Below are 27,954 nucleotides of genomic sequence, written 5' to 3'. Positions count from 1 at the left end.
CTGTCCAGTGGCAGTACCAACAGCCATTATCAGTCCATTTTTAAATTTAAGGGCCGTAACAGATGGTAATCCATCTACTCTAGAGAACAAGATATAAACAAGTTAGGTAATATGTGCAGTGTGCTACATTTCAGGCACATTCAATTTTTATAAATCCATATTAGATTACTTTAAAATGGATTAATAGAAATAAAAAGTAAATAATTATCTCGTTAATAACTAATTACTAATTGATTAAGTAATAATACATAAAAGTAATTGGAAAGAATTACAGATTATTCTCAGACATTTTGCGGTACTTTCTGAACCACTTTATCAGTAACTGTAATTTCTTCTGGAGATGATATATCCTGTCCATTCCAACTAAGGATCAGGAGAGAAGCTGGTGGTGGTTTGCTGCTGAGATTTTTAATTATTTTAGAAATCAGTCAGGTATCAGTATCATTGGTGATAGTGAATGCAAACTTAATCCAAGAATCCTTTCTTGCCTGTCTTCTTCAGTGGCTCAAAATCTTTTGCAGCTGATAAGGTTATTAATTGTTGGATATTTGCAGAACAAGTTCCATGCTTTATTTCTTTCTTCTTTTTTTTTTCACTGAATTCCACCAGTGATTAGCTTTTGTTCTTTATGTGACTGGTATAGCAACTATGGATACAGCTAGTACAGGCAACCCCCTTAGAACACAGTACTTCTACAACATGGCTTCGCTCAAACACGATTGATAAATTTCAGCAATTCTCACACAGCATAGTACTTATATAAATGGTTTTGCTCTAACACAGTTAGAGAAAATGCTACTATTATTATGTTGGATGCAATTTTTCAACATTTCCATTTTTTTTTGTAAATCCTCGCTGTTGACTCGCTAGTCGTTATGCAAAAAAAAATATTGGGAAACCCTCGTATTTTATTTTGTTCAGAAATCCTTGTGTTAGGTTATGCACTATTGAACTCGTGCTTGTATGACACTACGAAAAAAAAAAAAAATAATAAATAAATAAATAAAATAATAAAAAAATCGTGACTTCGAAGCATTACTAAACTTTCTCCTTAACAACGGTATTGGAATAATTTCTTTTTGAATTAAATTCCAGCCCTAAATTATGCCTATAAGCAACTTAGGCATAATTTGGGCATCTGCCGAAAACTATTTAAAACGTAAAAATGTAGTAAAAGTTTTATTACCATTGGATAATGCTTCATGCCATCCAAAAGATTTAAGTCATCGAAAATGTTGAATTGCTGTTCTTACCAGCTAATACAACTTCTTTAAATTCAGTCATTAGATCAAGGCATTATATATGTTAAAACTACCGTTAAAACTTTATATAAGTTAAAAGTTTACATCAGAAAATTTACAATGGATTTTGGAAAAAACTGATTCCGAATCTATTGAAGTGATGGAGGCATGGTAAAAATTTCTCAATTGTGGACCGCATCGGAATCATAACTTTATCGCTCAAAGAAATAAAACTATGTTGGAAAAATGTATGGCCAGAGTCAGTTCATTCAAGAAATATGGTCGAACAGGCAGAAAAGGAAATCGGTGCAATAGTAGATATTGCCCGGACAATGGGAAGGGAAGGTTTGATGATATGAATACTGAAGACATTCAAGAATTACTGATAGAAAAGGATGCTTGCAAAGCGGATTTGGTGGAAATGGCATCAGAGGTAAACCAAATCAAAGCTGAGCAATTAGAATATTATTTTTTGAATCCAGATCCTTTGACTGAAAGGAGCACAAAATTCAAAAGGGAGCTTCAAAAGTGCTTAGCTCTATACCACAAAATTTTCAAAGATCCATCAAGCAAAAGCAAACAAACCCGGATTACTGATTTTTTGAAGACAGCAGAGGATAGGCCTGACATAGCCGAGTGGTCAGGAGCGAGAGTACATAGCATGCATTCCTTGAGTGGACCAGGGTTCAAGTCCGTGACTACTAAATACGATAAATATGTGTATTGACGGTTGTCGTGCCAAAGTATAAACAGAAGAATTTAAGATACACAAAATCTAGATGCTGCAGAAGGAAGTTCAGATTTTATTTGATTTGATTTTACTTGGGCAACAGCAACCTAGTCCATAATGCGGCAAACATGATAAATGAGTAGACATATTAAAAGTACAGAAGCAAAGGTTAAAAGATTACAGTGACCCGCAAATACTGGTCACTAGTCAGAAAAAAGATTAGTACAAAAATATCTATGAGCAGTGAACAAGGTATAAATGATACATAAAATGTTCACAAAAGAGTATATGTTAAAAAGATGTAAATAAGTTTATCAATTTTAAACAGTTAAAACAGCTGACATGTGGTCATTGTCAGAGTATCTGACTGAGTGTATAGGGCTCAGTCAGATGGTTAAAAGTGGTAAAAGATATACATAGTTCATGTCTAAAATGTGGACATCAAGTTAAAATGTGTCTAATAGTTAAAATGTCACAGTACTCACACATAGGAGGGTCATCAGCCCTCAGCAGAAAAGAGTGTGCCAGATGACTATGTCCTATGCAGAGGCGAGCTAGAACAACTTCCTCTCTACGACACCTGTGAGAACTAGATTACCATCTTTCGATTACAGGCTTCATTTGATACAACCTATTTGTGGACTGTCCATGCCATAACTGTTGCCACTGGGTGTGTAATCAATTTCTTATCACTTGCCCATAGTCTGTATAGAGGACTGGTGGGCTGTGACTGCTGCAGGATTGTGCTGATCTGGCTACAGCATCTGCCAGACCATTTCCTTTGATCCCAATGTGGCTTGGGATGCAGCATTAGTGGATATCAATTGTAGATTCACAAAGGATAAACAACTTCTGCTCAATCCTGGAAAGGACTGGATTCAAACTACAAACCTGTTATTCTACCAGGGCCAGCACCAGCCAAAGCACGCTACATCTGCCATCAGAGTCAAAAGGAATTGTGGACCCATTTTACGCCATCAATCACTCAGTCCTCTAGTACTAAACTGGTCGGGGATAAAATCTGGAAAATGAAGGGAAAATATATATCCCACGTTTCCTCGATCCTAGATTATAATGGATGCACTATTGCAGATCCAACTGCAATAGTCTAAATACAATAAACAATAGTCTGAATGTTTTCCCAAGTGAATTGACATTCACTTGGGAAAACATTCTTTAACATCTCTGCGACATCTTCGTATTCTCCAGAGTTCCTGGTCCTGAAATATAAAATCGAAAAACAGGCACTTAATTCCACATCAAAGGACCTTTATCCCTACAATGGGCCATTCACTAGGCAGGAACTGAAAAGCCCTCTCATCTTTTCTAAGGCAAGTGCTGTAATGGATGCCGTCTTTCACCAAAATAAGCATCTTTCACCAAAATCTATGGATCACCTGCTCCTTCTGTATAACAGAATCTTTATTGAAGAGCAGTTTCCGGATGCTTGGCACAAGGTCTTTGCCAAGCCAGGAAAGGATCCTAAAATCCCTACTAATTATCGTCCTATTGCTCTGACCAGCTGTCTGTACAAAGTCCTAGAGAGAATGGTGAATTTTCATTTAATATGGTATTTAGAATCAAATGACCTTCTCTCTAGTATCCAATGCGGCTTCCGAAGGAACCGATCCACTCTGGACCATCCTATTAGACGGGAAACATCCATCCAGAATGCTTTCTTAAAATGCGAACATATTGTATCTTTATTCTTTGATAAGGAGAAAGCGTATGACACAACTTGGAGATTTGGCATCTTAAAAGATTTGCAAAACCTCGGCCTCAGAGGACATTTGCCCATTTTAATTAAAAACGTTTTAGCCAATCGTTCTTTCCAAGTTCGTGTGGGATCCTCACTCTCTTCCTCAGTATTACGTGTCACGCTTTTTGCCATCAAAGTAAATGCTATCACAGACCAACTTCCTCCAACTGTAAACAGCACCCTCTATGTTGATGACTTGAGCATATTTTGTCAGTCATGCAACATGAGGGTTATTTAAAGACAACTGTAACAAGCCATTAATCATCTTAATTCCTGGCCGCTTACTAATGGATTCAGGTTCTCATCGCAGAAGACCATTTGCATACACTTTTTTCATAAGTGTAATCTTCAACCTGAACATGAATTGAAGCTGGGACACAATGCTATTCCAGTAGTGCAAGACACAAAATTCTTGGGACTCATATTTGATAAAAAGTTGACCTTCCTGAAATACATTCATCAACTCCGTACCAAGTGCACGATAGGCCTAAATATTTTCCACTGTTTCTCCTCTATACTTTCCAAACTATACATGTCAAGTATACATGTCATCATTACCCACAAGTATACATGTCAGCCAGAAGCAGCTTACTTCTGAAGACAGAGGGTGGTAATCAATGGGTGCTGCTCTTCTTGGACTAATGTTATTAGTGGGGTCCCACAGGGTTCGGTGTTAGGTCCACTGTTGTTTTGTATATTTATCAATGATATTGATGAAGGTATATCAGGCTTAATGTCGAAGTTTGCAGATGATACAAAGGTTGGCAGGGTTGTTAATGGCAGTAATGGCAGTAATGGCAGTGTGCTACTGCAACAGGGTCTAGATAATTTGGGCAGACAGATGGGCTAAGAAGTGGCAACTGAAGTTTAACCTTGACAAATGCAAAGTACTGCATATGGGTAGAAGTAACCCCAGAGAAACGTACCAACTGTGTGGTACTACACTTAAGGTGGTAGAAAATGAAAAAGTTGTTGTTGTTGTTTTGGGGGCTTTACGGCGCAAGGACAGCAAAGGCCATAATGCGCCAAAATGAAAAAGACCTGGGAGTAATTGTGCAGGCAGATATGAAGTTTTCTGACAATGCAGACAGGCTGCCAGGGCAGGTCATGGGGTTTTGTCAATGATATATAGGAATTTTGCTAGCAGGGAAAAGGAGGTGATTATCCCTCCGTATAAGGCAATGGTCAGGCCATGCCTTGAGTACTGCGTACAGGTCTGGAGGCCTCATTTTAGGAAGGATGTAGATTTACTTGAGCATGTACAGAGAAGGGCAACAAGATTGGTGAAGGGAATGAAGGGATCCTCTTATCAAGAGAGGCTTAAGTTCTGCAAATTGCAGTGGCTGGAGACTAGGCACCTGCGCGGTGATCTGATTGAGGTGTATAAGGCCTTGAATGGGTTCAGCATGCTGAATTCTGATGGGATCCTTCCACTTGTTCAGATTACGAACCTAAGGGGGCATAAATTCAAATTAAGAAAGGACATATGTAGAATAGATGTGCGGAAATTTGCCTTTAGCCAGCGGGTGGTTAATTGCTGGAACAAACTTCCATCTGTCGTTGTGGAAGTTGATAGATTGAATAAATTTAAGGAGGAACTGGACAGACATTTGGAGGGAATGGTGTGATTTTTTTTTTTTTTTTTTTTTTTGGCTGATGCTGCATAAGCTCATACACTTGCTTTCTTGCATCACATGCCACTACTACTACTACTACTACTTCGATGGCTGAACCCTATTCATCATCAAGTTATCCGCCTCGCTACTGGCACATATTGAACATCTTCCGTCCAGAGCCTATACGTCGAAGCACATGAACCATCGATATTGCTTCGACATAAGCAGTTGTCTCTAAAGTAAGCTTTCAAACTGAAATCCCTGCCAGACCATCCTACATGGCCATCTGTTTTTGAGCCACGATGGGAAAGGTTATACAATGTCCATCAGACTGCCAATCGTGCTTTCGGTATTTGTGTCCAGGAGCTACTCAGAGAACTTAAAATCAAAGTAGACAAGGTTGTCCAAACACCAAAGCAGCCTATTCCATCCTGGCATGCTCACGGTTCAACATGCGACTTTTCCCTTAAAAACTGGGGAAAGTCAGATACTCCATCGTCTGTCTACCTGCAGCTCTATTCAACACACCAAGCTGAACATTCTGACTTCGCACCAGTTTACATAGATGGCTAGAAGTTAGAATCATATGTAGGATCTGCAGCTGTCTTTCCGGACACCACCATTTCAAAGCAGATTCTCCTTGAATGCAGCATATTTACATCAGAGCTGCATGCTATAGAGTTAGCAATGGACCACGTTAGTGGATACCAGCACCAACGGTTCTTGAGACAGAATGGCTCGCCCAGTTCTGTCTGAAGTTCAGCAGAAGATTCACTCTCTCCATGAACGTGAATATGATATCTGCTTCTGGTGGATTCCTAGCCACATTGGGATTCATATCAGCTTCTGGTGGATTCCTAGCCACAACAGCTAAAAATGGTTAACAACTTCAAGTATCTAGGAAGCACCATAACAAAGATTGGAGTGATAGATGAAGAAATAAGTGGAAGGATACAAGCAGGCAGGAATTTCAATCACACCACTGAAGTGCAAGTAGGCTATATATCAGACTATATATAATTACACACCAATTCTGATGTATACATTTTAAACTTGGACTATGAGGAAAAAGGATGAAAGCAGAATTCAGGGGGCAGAAATGTGATTTGTGAGGAGCATAGCAGGAAAGACAAGATGCAGCAATATCAAGAATGATGTGATTAGGGAGAAAATTCAGGTTAAAAAATTCCAGAATAGGATTGAAAGGTCCTGTGTGAAACAGTTTGGACATGTTAAGAGGATGAACAAGAAGCATTTGCCAAAGAGAATGTTTGATTTACAATTAAGGAACAAAAGACCAAAGGGGAGACAGGGAAATGGGTGGCAGGACATCATAAAGACCGATGTCATTAAGAGAGGAGGAAACTGGAGTGAAATCAATGATGGAGAGAAGTACAAGGGCATGGTGGAGAGGCTTCATATGTCAACCTGTGGAATAGCAGAATGATGACAGATGATGATGATACCAGAGGTAGCTGACAAAGTTGTATTTATCTTGACATTTATATAATTTTCTAAATTATTTCATCCACAGTGTATTTACTTCTATTTGCTTTCGCCATATAATTTTCCCTAGTTACAGATTCCCACACAAAGCTAACTACAGTTTACTATTGAGCATTATGATATTTCACTGTTTTCAAATTTTTTTTTTTAGGCCTTATTTGGCCCTTGTTTTAGTATTTCTGTTAATTTTCTTTATATGTTTCTGTTGTTTGATCTATTTTCTATTAATATTTAATATATCTGTCTATCTACCTAGAGATAGATAGATATAATAAAATAAATACATAAAAGATATGAAAAATACATTAGCAGAATCTGCTCCATCATATGTAACCATCAAAAATTGGGTGAGTGAATTGGGTGAGTGAGTAAACATGGCAGAAGCAGCACTGAAGATGTTAGCACAGTGGACAACCATTTGAATGGCTACAATCAAATGGCAGCTGCAGGAAGTATGATTGCAACAATACAAGTTACAATAATTTGCCTCTGGCAAAAGCTGCAGGTGACTTCGCTTCCATTTTGCATTTTTTATGACCATGAGATTTACTTGGTAGAGGTGTACCAAGGATGTTTCACATAAAAAACATCAATAAAGTTCGAGACATGGTAATGAATAATTGGTGCAAAACATGCTGTCAAATGAATGACATGACAAAGGTTTCCGCATGATTGGTCACTTGCCTTTTAACACCTGATCAAAAATATTTTCAATTCAAAACTTCAAAGCAACTTTTTTTTGTTATCAAGTAGGTCCTGAAAACTTTCTTGCCAGATATGTAACTATGGATGAGACACATCTGGTGAATATGGGCTTGGCACACCCAGGGTCCTGAGCTGGATATCATCATTCTTCTCTTTCTTGGCGATTCCCTTCTAGTTCTCTCTCTCTCTTTTTCTCTCTCTCAGGGTAACTTGGGGAATTTTTTTTTTTGGCTGGTGCAGCATAAGCCTCAGGCTTCCTTGCACCATATAGCTACTAATAATAATAATAATAATAATAATCAAAACCAAAGCTGAAATCAAAACAATGGAATCATGTTGATTCACTACCTTCATATTAGACTAAGTGACTCCCACAGAAAGGCAAGGTCGTGGCATTTGTCTTTTTGGATTCAAAAGGGAAACAGCAGGTTATCTTCCAATAAACAGACAATTCTATGCTAACTTAGTAAAGAAATTACTAAAATTTAATCAAGATGGTCATAATTTAATCAAGATGGTTACCCCTGACCATCTTGATTAAATTAACCTGACTAAAGTTGTTTTGTTTCTCAAAACAAATTCAAATTATTATATTAGGGCCACCCGTAATTTCTTTCATATACCCATTTATTATATAATATTGGTGTAGATACACCATAGTTTACCCATAAATTTGAACTACGTATGTAGTGTAAAAGACATCATTTTAATTGTATCTCATATTGTGGGTGCCTTCACAACGAGATAGCTGGTATTGCACTGCTTCAAATAAATAACGCTTCTCTAGTAGAGAAGACTACTGTTATTTATTTTCAGTGGATACCACCACCCAGACGATCGTTTCGAAGCCTTCTGGCTTCATCATCAGTGAATGGGCAGGTATCCTGGTAATGCAACATGCCATCACAGTTGCGAAGTTATTTCCACAATATGAGAGATATCAAATGGTGTAGGTAATAATAATACATTAGAAGACGAAATGCACAAGGCTTAATTTATTATGGGTTTAGGTTCGAACGGGATTCAAACATGGGCCTTTCCCACCCAGTGTGGGGAAAATGGTGACGATACCACTGTGCTACCCACGCAGACTGTTTCTCAAGACATTGCACGTATTCAACTTTCACCATGGCAACAATTCATTAGACTGGTTATGAATTATGACCCTACCCACCATACTCATCAGATCAAGCCACATCTAATTTCCACCTATTTTTGAAAATAAAAAGCAAGGAAATTTGGATCAGGTAAAGCAACACCAGCTGTATACTTCTGTTGTTGTTTTTTTTTTAAGACCTTCAAGAAAGTAACTGCATAAGTGGGATCACAAATCCGGAGCATTGCTAAATAAAAAGTGAATTAGGTGCATTGAAACTATATCGAAAAAGAGTAATATGGCATGGAAAGTATTATCAGATAATAATACTTTCCATGCCAGGCTAGAAACTTATCGAACAACCTTCATATTTAGTCAATTTCTTTAAAGGAGTTACTCAGTAACAAATCTGGAACACATATGAATTCATCTTTTGAAGAAGAGAAATTTTTATATAAATATACTTACTGAGTATCTTTGGTAATACTACTAAGGGCACAATCAAGAAGTCCAACCCTCTTCCTGGATCGTGGATCCCATGCCTCAACCCAGCCCTGCAATGAGCAAAATTAACCATGCTGCCACATGAATAAATAACTCAACATCAATGATATGCTAATTACAAGTAAGCTAATATCTGAGAAATAAGTCAAGTGAAGTTCTGTGCTGATTAATATTAATTATAACTGTTCATCTTACGAAATCACAGAATGCACCCAGTTCTATCAGTAATTTGAACTAATAAGGAAAGGGGAAGCCAAAGGAAGGAAAAGACTGCATTAATTACATAACAATCTGTATACATATTTCAAAAGTCATAGTTCATAAAAACAAGCAGTTATCCACAGTTTACATAAACTTTTAGCCCTTAGGGCAGTGGTTTTCAACCGGGGTGCTGTGGCACCTTAGGGTGCCGCAACAACATTTCAGGGGTGCCACGTAATTTGGGTTTAAGTTTATTTTGTCGTGATCTATAATTGGTGTTTACTTAGTACCTCTATATAAAGAATAAAATTATTATATACTGTATTTATATAATTTGTATTATGAAAAGTAATTGTTATAATTATATTATTGTAATAACTATCATGTAACATATATTTTTTAATATTAGATATATGAACACACACACACACACACACACACACACACACACACACACACACACACACACACACACACACACACACACACACACACGCACGCACGAGTATATATAACACATTATTATAACATGCATATATATATATATACACACACACAGGGAGAGAATCAGAATCAGATCTAACAGACAGAAAACTGAGTAGGGGTGGCGCAAAAAAAAAATAAAATAAAAATTACTTAGGGATGCCATTGTTAAAAAAAAGGTTGAAAACCACTGCCCTAGGGCCATCTACCTTGTTATCCAGTCCAGCAACATGCTAATTTAGACCATATTAGCCAATATGAAAAAAGAAAATAAAAAAATTATGAAATATTTACATTAAAAACAAAATTGAAAACAAAGAATTAAAAATCATGTAAATAATACAATTTTTTAAACAATAAACTGTTATTTATGTTAAACATTAATAACTATAAATTTAATCAGATGTGTAGAGTCCTGTCCACAGTTATATTGTCTTTTTTGAAGAAATCCAAAATTTTCCATACTCTTCTGTAGAAATATTATGCAGTATTTTTTTGGTTTCTTACTGAAAGACATTGTTCAATACCTTCACACCACACAAGTACAATGAAATGCTCTTGTCATATTTCACAGAGGACAATGCTGTTTCCCCACAATTCGTTAACAAAAATAATCAGATATTTTCAGAACTTTTAAAAAAATTCCAAATTTAACATATTTTCAAAATTTTTGTGATTGGGCTTAATATCAAAGTTTGCAGATGATCATATGATATAAAGGTTGGCAGGGCAGTTAACAACTGTAATCAGGGAGAACTACTACAACAAGTTCTAGGAAAATTGAGTCAATGGGCTGAGAAATGGCAGTTGAAGTTTAACAATGACAAATGCAAAGTACTGCATACTGGGGGCAGTGCAGTGCAGACATATTGCCAGGCCAGCTCACTGGGTTTTGTCAATGATATACAGAAACTTTGTTAGCAGGGATAAGGAGGTAATTATCCTTTTTGTACAATGGCCATAGTGAGGCTGCATCTTGAGTACTGTATACAGGTCTGGAGACCTCACTTTATTAAGGATGTCGATTTGCTTGAACAGACACAGAGAAGGGCAACTAGATTATCGAATGGAACAAAAGCATGCTCTTACCCAGAAAGGCTTCAGTTCTGCAAACTGCAATGCCTGGATAATAGGCACCTGCAAGGTGATCTGATTAAGGTGTTTCAGAACTTGAATGGATTGAGGGATTGAGTAAGCTGAATGGCATTGTTCTCTTACTGAGACTACAGGGGACATAAATTTAAGTTAAGGAGGGATGGTTGCAGAATAGATGTGCAGAAGTTTTCCTTCAGCCAGTGGGTGATTGTTGGAACAGTCTTTGAATAATTCAAGGAAGAACTACCCAAATTCCTGGAGGGTATGGATGAGTGAAGTGTGTAATGTGTTTTTTTTTTTTTTTTTTTTTTTCTGGATTATTTTATATAAGCTTGCTTTCTTGCATCATTTTCCACTAGTGCTACTATTTTTTGAGAAACTCTCGCCTCAGATAAAAAAAAGCAAACAAAAACTGAAGTACAGCATCTTGTTAAATGTCAAATATGTACAGTCATCTAAGACTATATTAAACTTTGGCTATATTAAATATCCACAGGATTTGTTTAATAGTTTATGAATAAAATTTCAGACAGATCCTGGATGAAATGAATGTTGACATCAAGGATTTAGCTTAAATTATATATGTATGCATACAACCTCCAATTATATTCAGAGCAAATTACTAATTCACAACACTGAAATTGTAGGGCTATCTTTGTAAAATAAACAATAATGAATTTATTTTTAAAAATTAAATTTATATCTAAGACTATACATCTTTGGCTATATTAAATACTCACAGAAATATAAGTATCAATGAGAATGAAGATATATTTGAATGTGGGTGGTAGGTGGAATAAGAAGGAAACAGTGCCCTTACTGATAACTTTAATTTCTATTCATATGTTACTGTACTACTTCAAAATATTTTTAAATAACATACGGAAAAAATAATAATAATAAATAACCCACCTCGTAAGTGCCACAAACAAAGAGATGGTGTACTGGATTAATGGCACATTTGTTAAGCGAGCTAGAAAATACAATTAACAAAGTATATTAAGAAACAATAAAATTAATCATAATATTTTATAAAGATATTCACAAAAATATCTACATTATTACTGTATTTTGTTACATATAAAGTACTAGCACTCAGAAAAACTAAATTACTACTGATAAAATTAACATTCAATAAAAACATTTGATGGTTAAAATGGAGTCACGGTGCTCACACCTAGAAGGGTCGCCAGCAGATTGGTTGGTTGGTTGGGTTTAATGGCACATCAGCAACTGGGGCAATAATGTGCCCAAACCACATCCCATACAGGATAACAGAAAAAATTTCAGTGAACTAATTACTTAGGTCACTATGTCAATATGTATTGTTATTGTTGGAGGTTTTATGGTGCAACGGCAGCTAAAGGCCATTATGTGCCAAACAATGGTAGGAGTTACAGGTGTCATTAAAGGTGAGATGTATATTTCATGGGATTTAAACACTATATTCTGTCGTAGAATTTCATCTTTTTTAGAAAAGTGAAAACTACATCAATGTTAGACCTGTCATCTAAAATTTGTTGCAAAGTAGGTATGATTTGGGCTCCATGGCTTGACAAGAATGTGATTTGCCGTACTCCATTATAGAGAGGGCAGTCAACTATGATATGCTGGACTGTGATTTGTGCTTGGCAGTTTGGACAGAAAGGCGGATCTGGGGAAGAAAGAAGATAAAAGTGAATAAGGTGTGTAAGTCCTATTCGAAGTCTTGCAAACGTGACTTCTTCCTTTCAGTTCAAGTGGAAGCTAGAGGGCCAAGACTGGAGATTTGGTTTAATCTGAAGGAGTTTGTTGCCTTTTGGTTTCGCCAGTGATCCATACTTCGCCTTGTTATAACTCTTATAGTTGGTGAAAGCGATTTTGAAAGATGTGTCAACTGGTTCCACAGTAGATTTGGCTGCATGGTCAGCACTCTCATTGCCAAGTAGGCTAGCGACCCAACAAAATTTTACTACTTTCATCCTTAGCTAGGTCAGCCAGCAAGTTATGAATATCAAGTAGGTAATTGAGGTGTTTTCTTGGTTGCTGTAAAGTGAGAAGGGCACTGAGGGAGTCGGTAAAAATAACGCTATGGGTAAACTGATGCAATTTTATAGTTTCCAGGGCCATTTGTATGGCATGTAGTTCAGCAGTAAAGAGCCAACAGTGTATACCTGGATATAAGATTCATATTTTTCAATTAGAGATTGGTTAAGGTGTTTTATATTCTGTGGAGAAGGAGTACTTTTCCCCCATTCTTGCAGGGACAGATCACATGCTGCAGGACAGAGAGCCCATGGAGGAACAGTGAAACTAGTTGTGGCTATTTTAGAAAGGTCTAGCTGCCAATTTGAGTAATAAGTGAAGACGTATGCCAGCAGGTCAATTTATTGATGGATAAATGGCATACAAGTTCACCCAATCTGGAGTAAATAAATGTTTCCACGCTGGATGAAGGGGTTGACTTTTGATTTTGACAGCATAATTTAACAGTAAAATTTGTCTTTGTAGAGAGAGTGGAGGATCATTAGCTTCAGCGTAAAGGCTCTGGACTGGAGATGTGCAGTAGGCTCCAAAAACCTTAAGACACTGGGTCTAGCAGAGTTGTAAGCTGGAGATCCATAGTCTAATCGCGATCTTACAATAGTGTGATATAAATGAAGAAGTGTATGACAGTCAGCACCTCATGATGCAGCTGATAATACTCTGAATATGTTTAATTTCTTGAAACAGGTGATTCTAAACTGTTTGATATAGTCATTAAAGGTCAATTTTTTATCTAAGGTTAAGCCAAGAAATCGGATAGTAAGCACAACAGGTATGTCGTAGTTGCCCAGCTTCAGAATTGGGTCAGGATGGAGATTACATCTTCTACAAAAATGAACTGCAAGTTTTTTCAGGTGATATGTGAAAACCGTTACCTGCAGCCCACATTGTAATCTTATTAAGAGCTCCTTGCAGTTGTCTTGCATTCATTCTCATGTTCTGGGAGTGACAAGATATACTAAAATCATCTGCAAATTGAGTAGTAAACACAGTGAGTGGAATGATCTTTGATAATGAATAGCGTGGCACATAAAACTGAACCCTGTGGAACACCTTCTTGGATGAAGCTACGAGAGAGGGTGGATTGAATGCGCACCTGGAACGACCGCTGTTTCAGAAAGAGTTCTGTATGAGCTATGGCATATTGCCCCTGAAACCTAAAGTGTAGAGATCACGAAGAATCCATATCACTAAGCTATATCAAAAGCTTTCTTGATGTCTAAATAAACTGTAGTCAGATGTTCCTTCCTTACGAAAACAATGCGAATTTGGTTTTCCATTTGAGTCAAGAGGTCTAAAGTTGATCTACCTGTATGAAATCCACATTGCGAAGGACTGATAAGGTTATATTTGTTCAGCAACCAAATGAGACAAGAGTTTACCATTTTTTCCATTATTTTGTCCATACAGCTGGTGAGGGCAATAGGCCGGTAATGACGTGGATTCATTGAGTCTTTGCCAGGTTTTAATAATGCTATGACATATGCATGTCTGCAGGTATCGGGGAAAGCATTTTCTGTAAAAATTCGGTTATACAGAAGAAGTAAGACACAAAGCGACTCTTCACTCAGCTCTTTTAACATGGAATAGTGAACTCCATCAGGTCCAGCAGCACTAGGTCTTGAGCTGTTAAGAGCAAGCTTTATTTCAATTATGGTAAAGGGACAGTTGTATGATTGATGGTGGTTAGAGCAAAAATTTAACTTCTGTTTTTCAGCAAGGGACTTTAATTTCTGGAATTCTGGTGAGTATGAGGATATGGCAGAGGTTTGAGAAAAAGCCTCTCCAAGAGTGTTAGCTATGTCCTGAGACAGTGAATCGTCATTACCATTTACATTCAGCATTGACAGATGTAAAGGAGGATATTTGTTATACATTTTCCTAATATTTTTCCAGATGGTTTGTGTTTTGGTGGTCCTCGTAATCATGGAAGCAAAACGTTTCCATGCTTCTCTTTTTCTTGACCGCTGAATGGTGCGTTCAGAGCCAATGCTAGGTGCTAGCATTGGCTCTGGATTTTTTAAACTGGAGTAGATTAGCAGTGGTGGGATTCTTGCAAAAGTTATTCCAGGCTTTATTTTTCTCTCGTTTGGCTTGGTTGCATTTGCTGTTCTACCAGGGTTTTGGTTTTATTTGCTGACTTATGGAAACTCTTGGTATTGCTGCTTCTGTGGCCTGCAGTATTTGGTTTGTTATGTAATCAACAGCATCATTTATTGACACATTTGTAACAACTGTTTTTTCTAGGATTGCTAGCTGCCTATATTTTTCCCAATCAGCTTTTGCAAAGTTCCATTTGGTTGTCTGATTATGGCAGAGTGGTAAATTTGCTTCTATGTGACAGACTATTGGGTAGTGGTCACTACCCAGTAAGCTATCATGAAGAGACCATTCAAACATGGGGAAAAGAGCTGGTGAGCATATGGAGGACAATTGCTGAGCTTGACCCAGAAGGCAGGTGAAAATAAGTGGGTAGTCCAGTATTCAGTAGGGTCAGATTTAATTTATCAAGAAACTTTTCTAATATTTTTCTCCTTTTATCATAAATTTTATCACTACATAAAGGATTATGTGTGTTAAAATCCCCCATGATGCAAAAGGGGGAAGGGAGTTGAGATACAAGGGTTTGAAGATCACTGTAGGAGATGTCTTGGTTAGAGGGATGATACACAGAGACAACAGTAAGAGCAAAACGAAAGGATATTCGAGCGGCTACTTCTTCAAGATTTGTTTGTAGCATTACTGGTCAGGAAGGGATATTGGAGCTGACTACAATTGCAACTGCTCCATGAGCCAAATTGGTTACATGAGCAACTCCATCTTTTCTGTAGGTAACGTGATGTTTAAGTGAGGTAGTAACAGAAGCGGTTAAATTAGTTTCTTGAAGGCAAAAGGCAACTGGGTTATACTGAAGAACGAGATCCCAAATGTCATTAAGGTTACTGCGATATTCTCTACAATTCCATTGAAGGAAACTGGGCATTATTTGGATGTAGTGGGGTTCTCAGTTTCTGTCTGAGGAGCTGTTGGCTAATGGTTACCAGTTTTTCTTTTTGAAAAGAATGATCTTCCTGTCTCCATCTCTCTGTGAAGAGGTCAAGAACTGGTTCTTTCGTGGTTATCGTTTTCTACCATTTCTGTTGAATCAGCTTTAGTGGGATCGTCACTTTCTGAGTACTTAGGGTTATTATTAGTATGCGGAACAGTGATTGATGTATTAATAGCCCTGCTGCTGTTGTTGTTATTTGGTTTTTAGGAGCATTAGCAACTAAGGCCATATTACTCCGGGGATATGCGGTGGTTATTGTCTGAACTTTCTGCATCCTCCGTATTTGGTGGTTACGGGCTTGAACTCCGGTCTAATCAAGAAGCATGTGCTACGCACTGCTGCTCCTGCCCACCTGGCTACGGAGGCGCTACTAATAGCCCTGCTGATCTTAGATGGTTTGCTAGATAAGGGCACAGCAGCCAAAATTGAACGAGCCCAGTCTGACACTGATGTGTTTGTAGGAAATGTAACTTCTGTTTGAGTACCAGTCATTGATACTCTTTTGCACAGTACTGCTTACTGCAGTTGGCTTTTGAACTACTTGAGCAAAAGTGGGTTGCGTGTTGAATTGAGCCTGTACCGACTTTTTGGCTTCTTGGTATGTGATGTTTTGTTCGGCTTTGACCCATTGAATGTTTTTTTCTTTTTTTTCCAAAGAGGACAATCTCTGGAATAGGCAGTATGTGTGCCTTTTCAATTTGAGCACTTGTGCTCATGTGAACCACAATGAGCACATTATAGTGAATGTGCTCATTTGAACCACAATTAGCACAAGTAGCTAAACCTCTGCACACGTTTTGGGAATGCCCAAATTTTTGGCATTTAAAACAGCATGTTAGATTAGGAACATAGAGTTTTATTTGACAATTGAGATACCCTGCTTTGATGGATGTTGGAGGTTTCGGGCTATCAAATGTTAATATTATGTTCCGAGTCAGAACTAGAGCGTTGTGTTTGGTATATATGCACTTGACATGCATGATTCCATGGTCTTGTAATTCATTTTTCAGCTCTTCTTTTGAGAGGTTTATAAGGTCCCACTCAACTATCACACCCGTAGAGGTGTTAAGAGTAGCACGAGTGGAAACACTGATGGATAATCCTCCAAAGGATGTCAATTTTTGGAGCTGCTGTGATTGTCATTCGTCTGAGAACTCAACAAGCAGGTCACCAGATCTAAGATGCTGGGTTGTTTTTTGGCGATCCTATTAGATTTTCTAGGTGTTTCTGTATTTTAAAAGGTGAGAGACTACCTAGAGACTGTTCTTGAGTAGAGTGCAATACACGATACATCGGAGCACTTCTCTTAATGGTGCCTCCGTAGCCAGGTGGGCAGGAGCAGCAGTGCGTAGCACACGCTTCTTGATTAGACCGGGGTTCGAGCCCGTGACCACCAAATATGGAGGATGTGGAAAGGTCAGGGAATGACCACTGCATATCCCCGGAGCAATATGGCCTTAGTTGCTAATGCTCCTAAAAACCAAATAACAAACAATCTTCTCTTAATAGTATCAGTTTTTTGTCTTTTTTCACTGAATGAGTTAGTCTTTATCTCATGAGTAGCCTTGTTAGGATCCTTAGGTCCTGTAGGGGAGATCATTTTGCTCCTTTTCGCCCTGGAAAGATAACTTTTCTTTGAAAGATAACTCCTGCCTCCCTGTGGCGGGGAGGCAGGAGCAGTGCCACAAGGGTAACCAAGCGACTGAGTTAGTTCGGTTAGTACTGTTAAAGAAACAGAAAGGTGAGTTTCCTCTCTGGAACTCTGCCTAGTTCTTGTAGAGAAGAAGTTACACAATACAATTAAATAATTTAAAATTATTTAAAACCAAAAGAAAACTACTCGCTTTGTATACACAGTATAGAGCTCACTTGGAATCGCTTGGTTACACTAATAATCGCTTGGCACTCAGGGCCGTCAATATGTATAAAAATATACATATGTAAGAGGTAAACTAATATAAAAATATATTAAAATACAACAGAAAAGGTTTATTGATTTCAGAAACCCAAAAACAGCTGACACATTGTTAGATAAAATCTGACTGTGTATAAGGCACAGTCAGATGAGTGAAAACATTAAAATACATAAAACGTTCCTGTCTATATCGTGGACATTCGGAAAAAACACGATGAATGGTTAAAATGGTGTCACAATTAGGAGAGTCACTGCCCTCAGCAAGAATGTATGCGCAAGATGACTATGTCCTATGCGGAGGCGAGCTAGAACAACTTCCTCTCTATGGTCCTTGAGCAAACTAGACTGCCAGTTTTCGATACCAGACTTTTTCTAATATATCTTGTTTGTACCTACTCATGCCAAGATTGTTGCCATTGGGAGAATAATTTATCGTGTATTAGTTGCCTGTAGTTTGTATAGGGGACTAACAGGCAAAGTTTTGTGGGGTTCTAGCCGTGGCATCTGCCAGTTCATTATCCCTGATCTCAATGTGGCTTGGGATCCAGCAGAAATGAAGGCTGAAAGAATGCTCAGAAAGAGAGTGTAACGTCTTCTGGATCTGTGTCAGGAGTGGATGAAGGTTATACCTAGTCCCCGATAAAGCCTGCAGTATACACCATACATCTTTGATGCTTGCAAGTTATAATGTGGTTCAAGACTAATTGTATAGAATACAACTCAGCTGTATACATGCTGCATTCATAGGATATCTTCCCAGATATAGTGATCTGGGAAGATGGAAGCAGATCGGACAGATGACTATGACTTCGAGCCATCAGTGAAGACAGGCAAGAAGTTTGAATATTTGGTTCGGTGGGCAGCATGGAGTTGTTGGTAGACAGAAGATGGAGTTATGAACTTACTCAATTTTTGATGGAAAAGTTGCATGATGGTAGGTGAGCATGCCAGGGTGGAAGTAGTTGCCTTAGTGACTGGGAAACATTGTCTACCGAAATGCCGAGCTATCTGAGCAGCCCTTGGACACAGATACCAAAGGGATGGTGGGCACTCTGATAGGCGTTATAAAGAGTTTTCCATCGTGGCTCGAAAATGGATGTCCATGTAGGGTTGTCTGGCAAGAGTTTCAATTTAAAAGTATAGTAGTAGCGGCATGTGATACAAGAAACCAAGCGTATGAGCTCATGCAGCATCAGTCAAAAAAAAAAAAAAAAATATAAAACAATTCCCTCTAAACATTTGTCCAGTTCCTCCTTAAATTTATTTAACCTATCAAATTCCACAACAACAGATTGTTCCAGCAATTAACCACCCGCTGGCTAAAGGCAAATTTCCGCACATCTATTCTACATCTGTCCTTCCTCAATTTCAATTTATCCCCCTTAGGTTCGTAATCTGAACAAGGGGAAGAATCCCATCAGAATTCAGCGAGCTCAACCCATTCAAGGCCTTATACACCTCAATCAGATCACCTCGCAGGTGCCTAGTCTCCAGCTGCTGCAATTTGCAGAACTTAAGCCTCTCCTGGTAAGAGGATCCCTTCATACTCCTCACAATCTTGTTGCGCTTCTCTGTACATGCTCAAGCAAATCTACATCATTCCTAAAATGAGGCCTCCAGACCTGCACGCAGTACTTACTCAAGGCGTGGCCTGACCACTGCCTTATACAGAGGGACAATCGCCTCCTTTTCCCTGCAAACAAAATTCCTGTATATCATTGACAACACCCCATGACCAGCCCTGGCAGCCTGGCAGCACTGCTCAGAAAACATCATATCTGACTGCACAATTACTCCCAGGTCTTTTTCATTTTCTACCACCTTAAGTGTAGTACCACACAGTTGGTACGTTTCTCTGGAGTTACTTCTACCCATATGCAGTACTTTCATTTTTCAATGTTAAACTTCAGTTGCCACTTCTCAGCCCATCTGCCCAAATTTTCTAGATCCTGTTGCAGTAACACACTACCATTACTGTCATTTGCAACCTTGCCAAACTTCGATACTAAGCCTGATATACTTTCATCAATATCATTGATAAATATACAAAACAACAGTGGACCCACCCAACACCGAACCCTGTGGGACTCCACTAATAACATTAGTCCATGAAGAGCAGCACCCATTGATTATCACCCTCTGTCTTCTCCCACTCAACCATCCTTTTATCCATTGTAGCAACTTACCCTTAATACCATTCTGCTCCAATTTGTACAATAGTCTTCCATGCACAACAGTGTCAAAAGCTTTCCTGAAATCCAAGTATATGATATCAAAATTATGTTTTGCATTCTGTTCCTTTGTAACCACATCATAGTAACCAATCAAATTTGTCAGACAATACTTTCCCTTAACAAACCATGCTGTGTCTGAATTATTGCTGCAATCTTGTCTAGATGATCCTGCAATGCATCTTTAACCAGTGACTCATTATTTTACCCGGTTTCGTCCTGCCCAGGCATAGATGGTGAACTATGCCTGGGCAGGACAAAGCCAGAGGAAACTCTGGGGTGGAGGTCCGCAGCGGTTCTGATGTGCAAATTGATCGTCAGACCCGGGTATAGAGGCAAAAGACTAATCGAACCATCTAGTAGCTGGTTCCCTCTGAAGTTTCCCTCAGGATAGCTGGTACTCGAGGGAATCAGTCTCATCCAGTAAAGCGAATGATTATAGGCCTTGGGGCCGAAACGACTCAACCTATTCTCACACTTTAAATGGGTGAAAATTCCAGCTTGCTTGACTCAAAGCCCGGATGAAAGGATGTGAGTGCCTAGTTGGCCACTTTTGGTAAGCAGAACTGGCACTGTGGGATGAACCAAAAGCCAGGTTATGGCACCCGATGTGAGATGCTCATGAGACCCCCCCCCCCATGAAAGGTGTTGGTTGCTATAGATGTTAAACTAACTGGTCTGTAATTACTTGTGTCACCCTTCAATCAACCTTTGTGAATTGGGGACACATTTGCACATCTCCAGTCCATGGGGACCTCCCATGAGTCCAAGGATGCTCTCATAATTATGGCTAAGGGTTTGTTTAGTTGCTTTGCTGCCTCCTTTAATATAACTGGATAGATCCCATCCACCCCAGGTGCCTTTCTTATGTTTAACTTCAACAATTTCTCCTCCACTTTGTTCTCAGTTATTACAAAATCATTAAGCACCCTGTTACAATTTGATAACCTTGTGGCATTTTCAAACCTTAATAACTCCTCATGTGTGAATGTAGATGAAAAATACTCATTCAGTTTGTTTGCTATCTGAGCAGGATGATCAACAGTCGAACCATTGATATCAAGCAGACCAATCAGATTCATCCCCTTCCTTTTACAGTTTAAATAAGTAAAGAAATCCTTGCTGCTTTTCTTAGCATCCTTTGCCAAAGATTTCTCGTAATCTGCCTTTGCCTGCCTAACCTCCTTTGTGACTTGATTACAGACTAGCTTATATATATATATCATAGGCTTCTGTGTCACCAGATAATTTATATGCATTCCATGCGTTTTTCTTCTCTGCCACGAGTCTCATTAGTTCATTTGACGACCATTTAGGTCTAAACCTTGAACAATATTTCTTAATAGGTATAAAACGTTTAGTAGCTTCCACTATTAATTCCTTGAATGCTTCCCACTTAGAATTTGCTGTTGGTAACATCATAAGTTGGTCCCACTGTACAGAATTTAAAAACTGTCTGAGACCACTATAGCCACCTTTATGGAAGCAAAAACCCTTCCTTTACCCCTGATGGTAATTATATCTTTAAGATGGTAATTAAATCCCACATCAGTATATTTTAGTGACAATTGCTAAAGTGCTAAGGAAATGTGAAGGTCTTAATGCATAAAAATAATTACTGTTACAGATGAATTATATAAATAAAATGCAAAGAAAGGAAAATTGAAGGAAATTAATGATTTCTAATGCATAGCAAAGAATAAAAGTCAAATAATGAATCTGAAGATTTTGCAATTTTTTCTTACCTTGCATTTGTGACAAGGGAATTAAGAAAGCATCCCTGTTCAAGATTTAGCCTATACACATCTGAGCTATTAAAAAATAATAATAATAAAAATTATACACCTCATAATCAAACAGCAATCACCAGTAATGTCTATTACAATGAAATTAATAAAGAAACAAACTGAAATGGAAGTTTCATCAAAAAATTTGATGAATGTAGCAAAAAATTAATTTTAGTCAATGACAAATGTTTACATTATTAATATTCTTTAATATAATGTCTACAACCACACATTTGTTCCATTACATCCAACGATCAAAATATCTTTGCCTTCTTTTGTGAATACTCTTAGGTAGTCTGTAATATTTAATTGAATTTTTTGAATCAACTCAAATTGTTAAATGAGCATCCATCCATTTCCATGGCTGTCTTTCCAAGTTGAAGAAAATTTAATGTTTGCATATTGTTCAGATTCTGCTATTTTTAGTGTACATAACAAATGAGAAAAACAAGAGTTCTTCCTTCAAAGCAGTTTTCTAAAGTTAAAACGTTTTGTGTGAATGTTCAAAAGATGCTGTAAAACTCACAATCTTTTAACTGCTGGTATACATTCAAGCATTATAGATCACTTGCCACCTTTTCTGATCAAACTTTGTATCTCTTATCATATTAAAACAACAAAATTTTCTGGATTGTGACCCATTCCAAGTATCATACAGTAAAATACAATTAAACATTTGCTTCTGCAATAGTGAGGGCAACATAGTGTAAATACAGATAATTGAAATCCCTATCTTTAGAGATTCTTTGAATTTCTATCATGCAATAAACTCATTTCTCAAGTTTTCATGCCCATACTCCCTTACATTTTTACCTTAAAACCTAAATGTTTTTATTCTTTCAGACTGAAAATTGACTTTGTTTGTGAACGGACTAGATTCAGTTTAGAAGCAAAGTTGTTGATAACTTTCTCAGTAACCACAAAACTGCCATAAGGCTTTCATGTTAATATAACCATTTTGCAACTGGAGCATGTGAGAAAAAAAAAAAAAATAATAAATAAAAAACTGAAAATTAAAAGATAAAATACAATAAATATTTACGGAATAAATAAATACGGAAATTTCAAAATACAATAAAATATCTCTAAAATCAAAATAAAAAATGTGCAGAACTGAATTTCATTTAAACAAACTATAATCAAATAATTACAACTATTTGCACATCTTCACCTCATTTCTAAATACAGTCTCTCCTCAACTTACAATGCATGCAAGTTATGACAGTCATTTCCAGAAAAAAATTTAAAATATTTTACATATTTTAAAATTTTTAAATCATCAATTCATCAATTTCAAATTAGATGTATTTTTTCTAACAGTTAATTCTAAATATATCTGCATTCAAAATTCCATCTATCTATGTACATAAATTATGCCTACAGGGACGAAAAAAAAAAAAAAAAAAAAAAAACCCTGAATCTGGAGAAACATCCTTCCGCTTTGAAGCCTAAAAGAAATATATAATTTTATAAATAAATAAACAAACAATTAAATAAAAAAGAAATAATGCGTTATGTATATAAAAATGAGCATCTGACTGAATCAACTTACGATGCAGTTGTTGGAATGGAACTCTGTCATAAGTCGAGGAGTGACTGTAGTTATTAAAAACAACATTGTTGGAGTCCATTCTGAAAGTTCCTTAGCTGTCTTCTTGCAGTTGCTTTAATCTCCATTTCACTAGAAAAATGCTGTCCCTTTAATGACCATAAAATAAAAATCGAGTATTGCAAGGCCAGTAGAATAAATATAGTGGGTTTAACACTTATTATTTGTTTGGAGAGTTCTGAGTTCAAATTCCATCAATAACTAGAGGAATTCCTAAAGGTCTCATAAGACTGCAACTCTTTTATAACATCAATCAATTCACTGAAAATCAAGAAAAAATGGAATTCTGAATATCAATCAAGTTTCATTACTTTAACTCACCTAGATTTTTCAGAACAAAAAACATTATCAGTTTTTTGGGGCATCAGCAACTTAGACCGGTTTCTCTGTTGTGCATTACACATATACAGCTGTGTATTCATGGGCCAATTTGCCTGCTATATGGGCTGAAAAGCTAGAATAACTCATGGGCGAATCCTACCCCTCTACCGAGATTGACTAACTACAGTCTTGGCTGAAGAGACCTTAAGAAATTCCTCTAGTTATTGATGGAATTTGAATGCAACCTCTCCAAACAAGTAATAAATCGTAAAATCACTATACTGTTACTGTCAAGGAAGGACACTGAATCTGGGTGAGGTTAATGAAGAGCAACAGGATATAGCAAATGGAAAAGAAGTACTAAGGAAGGTGGGCTGAAGCTATGATGGGAACTATACTGGTTCAGGATGATCACACTGATTATAAATGACAAAAATGTTCAAATTTACATTTTTAAGGATTTCTTTTTTTTTCCTTTCTTGATTTACCCGAGGAAGATTTCTTCTTTTTAATTTGAGATTTTTCATTGATATATATAATGTTCATATAAATTTAAGTAAGGATTAACACTGTATTCTGTATAGAAGTTAAACGTTATTAATAAATCTCATATATTATTGCATATTTACTTTTCTTTACTTTCCTGGAAAAGCAATGATGCTGTTATTGTTGTTGGTATTTGGTTTAACGACACAAGGGCTACTGAAGCCAAATCATGTCTGCTCATAGTTTATTTACTCAGAATATACCGCTGTAGATGCTAAATTAAATACTCCTGTATTAGCCAACACATTTTAAGTAGATTATAAGTTCTTCTATGTTTGCATCATTTCCCAAGATATGAGTTAAACCATGTGAAACGTTCAGCCCAGAGACCGACTGAAAAGTGTTTCACCGGATGGTTAAATAAGGGATAATCAAACAGAAAATGCCTAACCGTAAATTGACTGTCAGAGGATGAACACTGGGGTGGGTCTTCTCCCAGTAGCAGGAACAGATGGGTATGATGATTGTGTCCAATTCTGAGTCTTCCCAGTACAACTTCCTCTCGTCTGTTTCATCAAAAGCCTAAGAGTCACAGCTTTGGTTCTTGTTTTATCTGGTAAAGTTTGCTGTTAATATTCCTTTTCCAGATCTGTGACCAGTTAGTGTAACTTGTTTTGTGAATGACAGGCTTATAATCAGTGTAAAGAACCCAAGGATGTTGTGAGACAGCAAGTTGAGCATATTTAGCTGCGAGGTCCACACTTTCATTTCTCGGAATGACAGAATGGCCAGGGATCCAGGAAAATAACTGAGAATGAATGTATTTCGATGTAGGATGACAAGATGAGAAATTCTTCCTTGTGGCAGAAACAGCACATATGGCAGCACCTCTGCATGCCTGCTGTGAATGGCCATATTTCTGGCATTTAAAACAGCAAAGAGGATTCGGGATGTATGGGAAAATTTGGCAGTTTAAATATCCAGCTTTTTCTGAAGATGGCAAATCAGGAGTACTAAAAGTTAAAATGACGGAACGAGTTGGAATGAGATTTCCATCTTTTTTTGTCATTATTCTTTTAGCACTGATTACCATTTGATTGCTAAGTCCTTGAAGAAGTCCTTCTTCCTCAGAAGCTATAATTAAGTCCCATTCTTTGATGAATTTAAAGTATTGTGGGGAGTAACAGATAACAACCCACCAAATGTCGTTGTCTTTAATAGCCACTCCGAATGTTTGGAGGTGGCTGTTTCAATCAGATCTCCGGATTGTATCGGACCAATTTTGGTGATCCTGCAATAGAGTCTAGATGTCTTTGAATCATAAATGGCGATAACTTGCCCACAGGCTGGGTGGACAGACAGGTGTATCACCAGAAAATCAGGAATGTCTGGACACTGTTTGAAGCCCTTTAGGTTGACTAGTGTTGTTATTACGACAGGATTTTTGCCTTGAGTTTGAAGGGTGAAAAATTGTTAGAATCCACGATAGCTCCTTTTGGCCCTGGTTACCACATCTTTACCGCCCAGGTTACCGGCCCTGCTATGAGGAGGCAGGAGCAGGGCCACAAGGTGACCAAGCAGCTGAGTTAGTAAATTAGTACTTGTTATTGTTATTTGGTTTTTAGGAGCATTAGCAACTAAGGCCATATTGCTCCAGGGATATGCAGTGGTCATTACCTGACCTTTCCGCATCTTCCGTATTAGTACTTATAAAAAAAAAATAAAAAGAAAGGTGGTTTCCCTTTCTGAGCCTCTGCCTACTTCTTGTAGAGCGAAAGTGCTACTCTGATATACAAATCAAATAAAGAAAATGGTTTTTGAAACAAAAAATAGAATATGTTCGCTCAAATGCTCTTTGTAGAAAACACTTTTCGAAACACACTAGAAATTGCTTGGCACCTGGGTCCAAGCAATGATGCTATGCAAAAACTAAGGTCACTGAAATCAGTTTACCTAAATTCATAAAGAAACACCAAAGATAAACAGAATATTTTTTTTGGAAATTTGGTACATAGTGTTAATATTACAGTCAACTCTGCAAATTCTAGATTGAAGATGTCATATTATACACACAAAACTGCATTTATATACTGCAACTTACTGTACATAGTATCAATCAAGTGTATCCTATACTGAAGAAAAGTAATATATAGCAGAAGTAAAATTAAATGCACTGTTATGCTCTTCCAATCAGATGAATATCTCTGAGTACAAAGAAGTCCGGAGAGGTTGTTGTTGTTATTGAGATTAACGACACAAGGGCTACTGAGGCCAAATTGTGTATGTTCACAGTTTATTTACAGGCAATATATCGTTAGAGATGTAATTATATGCTCCTGTACAGGCCAATATGTTTTAAATACATGAAAAGTTCTTGTATATTGGCTTCCTTTCCTAATATACGAGATAAATTAGATGAGATGTTCAACGTTAAGAGTGACGAGAAAGTGTTTGATCAAATGGTTGAATATAAGGGACACTCAACCAGAAAATGATGAACCGCAAGTTGCATCTGACAAGATGAGTACTGAGGTGGGTTTTCTCCCAGTAGCAGGAAGAGATGGGTATGGTGAGTGTATCCAATTCTGAGCCTTGCCAATACCACTTCTTCTCGTCTGTTTCGTCGGAAGCTAGTGAGCCACAGCTTTGGATCTTCTTTTATCTGGTAAAGTTTATTGTTAACGTTACCTTTCCAGATCTGTGACCATTACACTTCACACTTTACGAATGACAGGCTTATAGTCAGTGTAAGGAACCTGAGGATATTGTGAAAGAGCACTTTGAGGATGTTTAGCAGCAAAGTTAGCACTTTCATTTCCAGGAATGCCAGCATGGCCAGGGATCCAGCAAAAAACTGATCAAATGAGTGGACACACTGCAGCAGAACAGCCAGGAATGAATCTGTTTCAAGATAGGATGAGAATATGAGAACTTCTTCTTTTTGGCAGAGACAGCACTGAGGGAGTCGGTGTAAATTATGGCAGGTGAGATGGAAAGCACAATAATCTTACTAAGCGCTAACTCAATGGCATATAATTTAGTTGTGAAGACGCTGCAAGCTAGAGGTAGTGTGGCTGAAATCGTACACGAAGGAAAAACTGCAGCAGCACCTACCATTTTGTCAGTTTTGGAACCGTCTGTATAAATTTTATAGGCATGGTTGTTCACAGTAGCATGAACTGAGTGTAACTATCTGATATTGCAGGGTGGTATAATATTTTTCCCCCACTGGAGAAAGTGCATGTCATGAGGGACAGACACTTAAGTCCAAGGTGGAACAGGTGCAGTTGTGTCCTGAAAAATTTCATTTAAATTGACATTCCAACTCCGAATAAGCTCTTTAATCCTGAGTGAAGCAGGTCTATTTTCATTTGGCTTGCTCCCATAGAACGATTCCCACTGAGTATTACAGAGATACTTCCAAGTGGGGTGCGATGGTAGAATCTAGATCTTAGCAGCATTGTGGAGCAGTAGTGTTTTTCTACGCAGGTGTAATGGGGGGATCATGTGCTTCAATATAAAGACTTGGGATCGGAGAAGTCCTGAAAGCTCCTAGGGCTGTCCTCAGGGTACCGTGATGTATGATGTTCAGCCG

At 37.6% G+C, this 27,954-nt stretch overlaps 1 protein-coding gene across 1 annotated transcript in view; it reads right to left on the bottom strand.

The window, feature by feature from the left end:
- l(2)34Fd (nucleolar protein 10 lethal (2) 34Fd) overlaps positions 1 to 27,954 on the bottom strand; it is a 282,114-nt gene that overhangs the window by 123,672 nt on the left and 130,488 nt on the right. The window contains exons 6-9 of the mRNA XM_090381757.1: positions 21,902 to 21,967; positions 11,849 to 11,909; positions 9,122 to 9,207; positions 1 to 79 (exon numbers count right to left, since the gene is read on the bottom strand). Of these exons, the coding sequence (XP_090237883.1) occupies positions 1 to 79; positions 9,122 to 9,207; positions 11,849 to 11,909; positions 21,902 to 21,967 (292 nt within the window). The remainder of the gene's footprint in view (positions 80 to 9,121; positions 9,208 to 11,848; positions 11,910 to 21,901; positions 21,968 to 27,954) is intronic.

The sequence above is a fragment of the Mastigoproctus giganteus genome, chromosome 9 (assembly GCF_048544385.1).
Source record: "Mastigoproctus giganteus isolate SK-2022 chromosome 9, ASM4854438v1, whole genome shotgun sequence".
In the NCBI taxonomy this organism is placed as follows: Eukaryota; Metazoa; Arthropoda; class Arachnida; order Uropygi; family Thelyphonidae; genus Mastigoproctus; species Mastigoproctus giganteus.
This window is presented reverse-complemented; position numbering and strand designations above follow the sequence as displayed.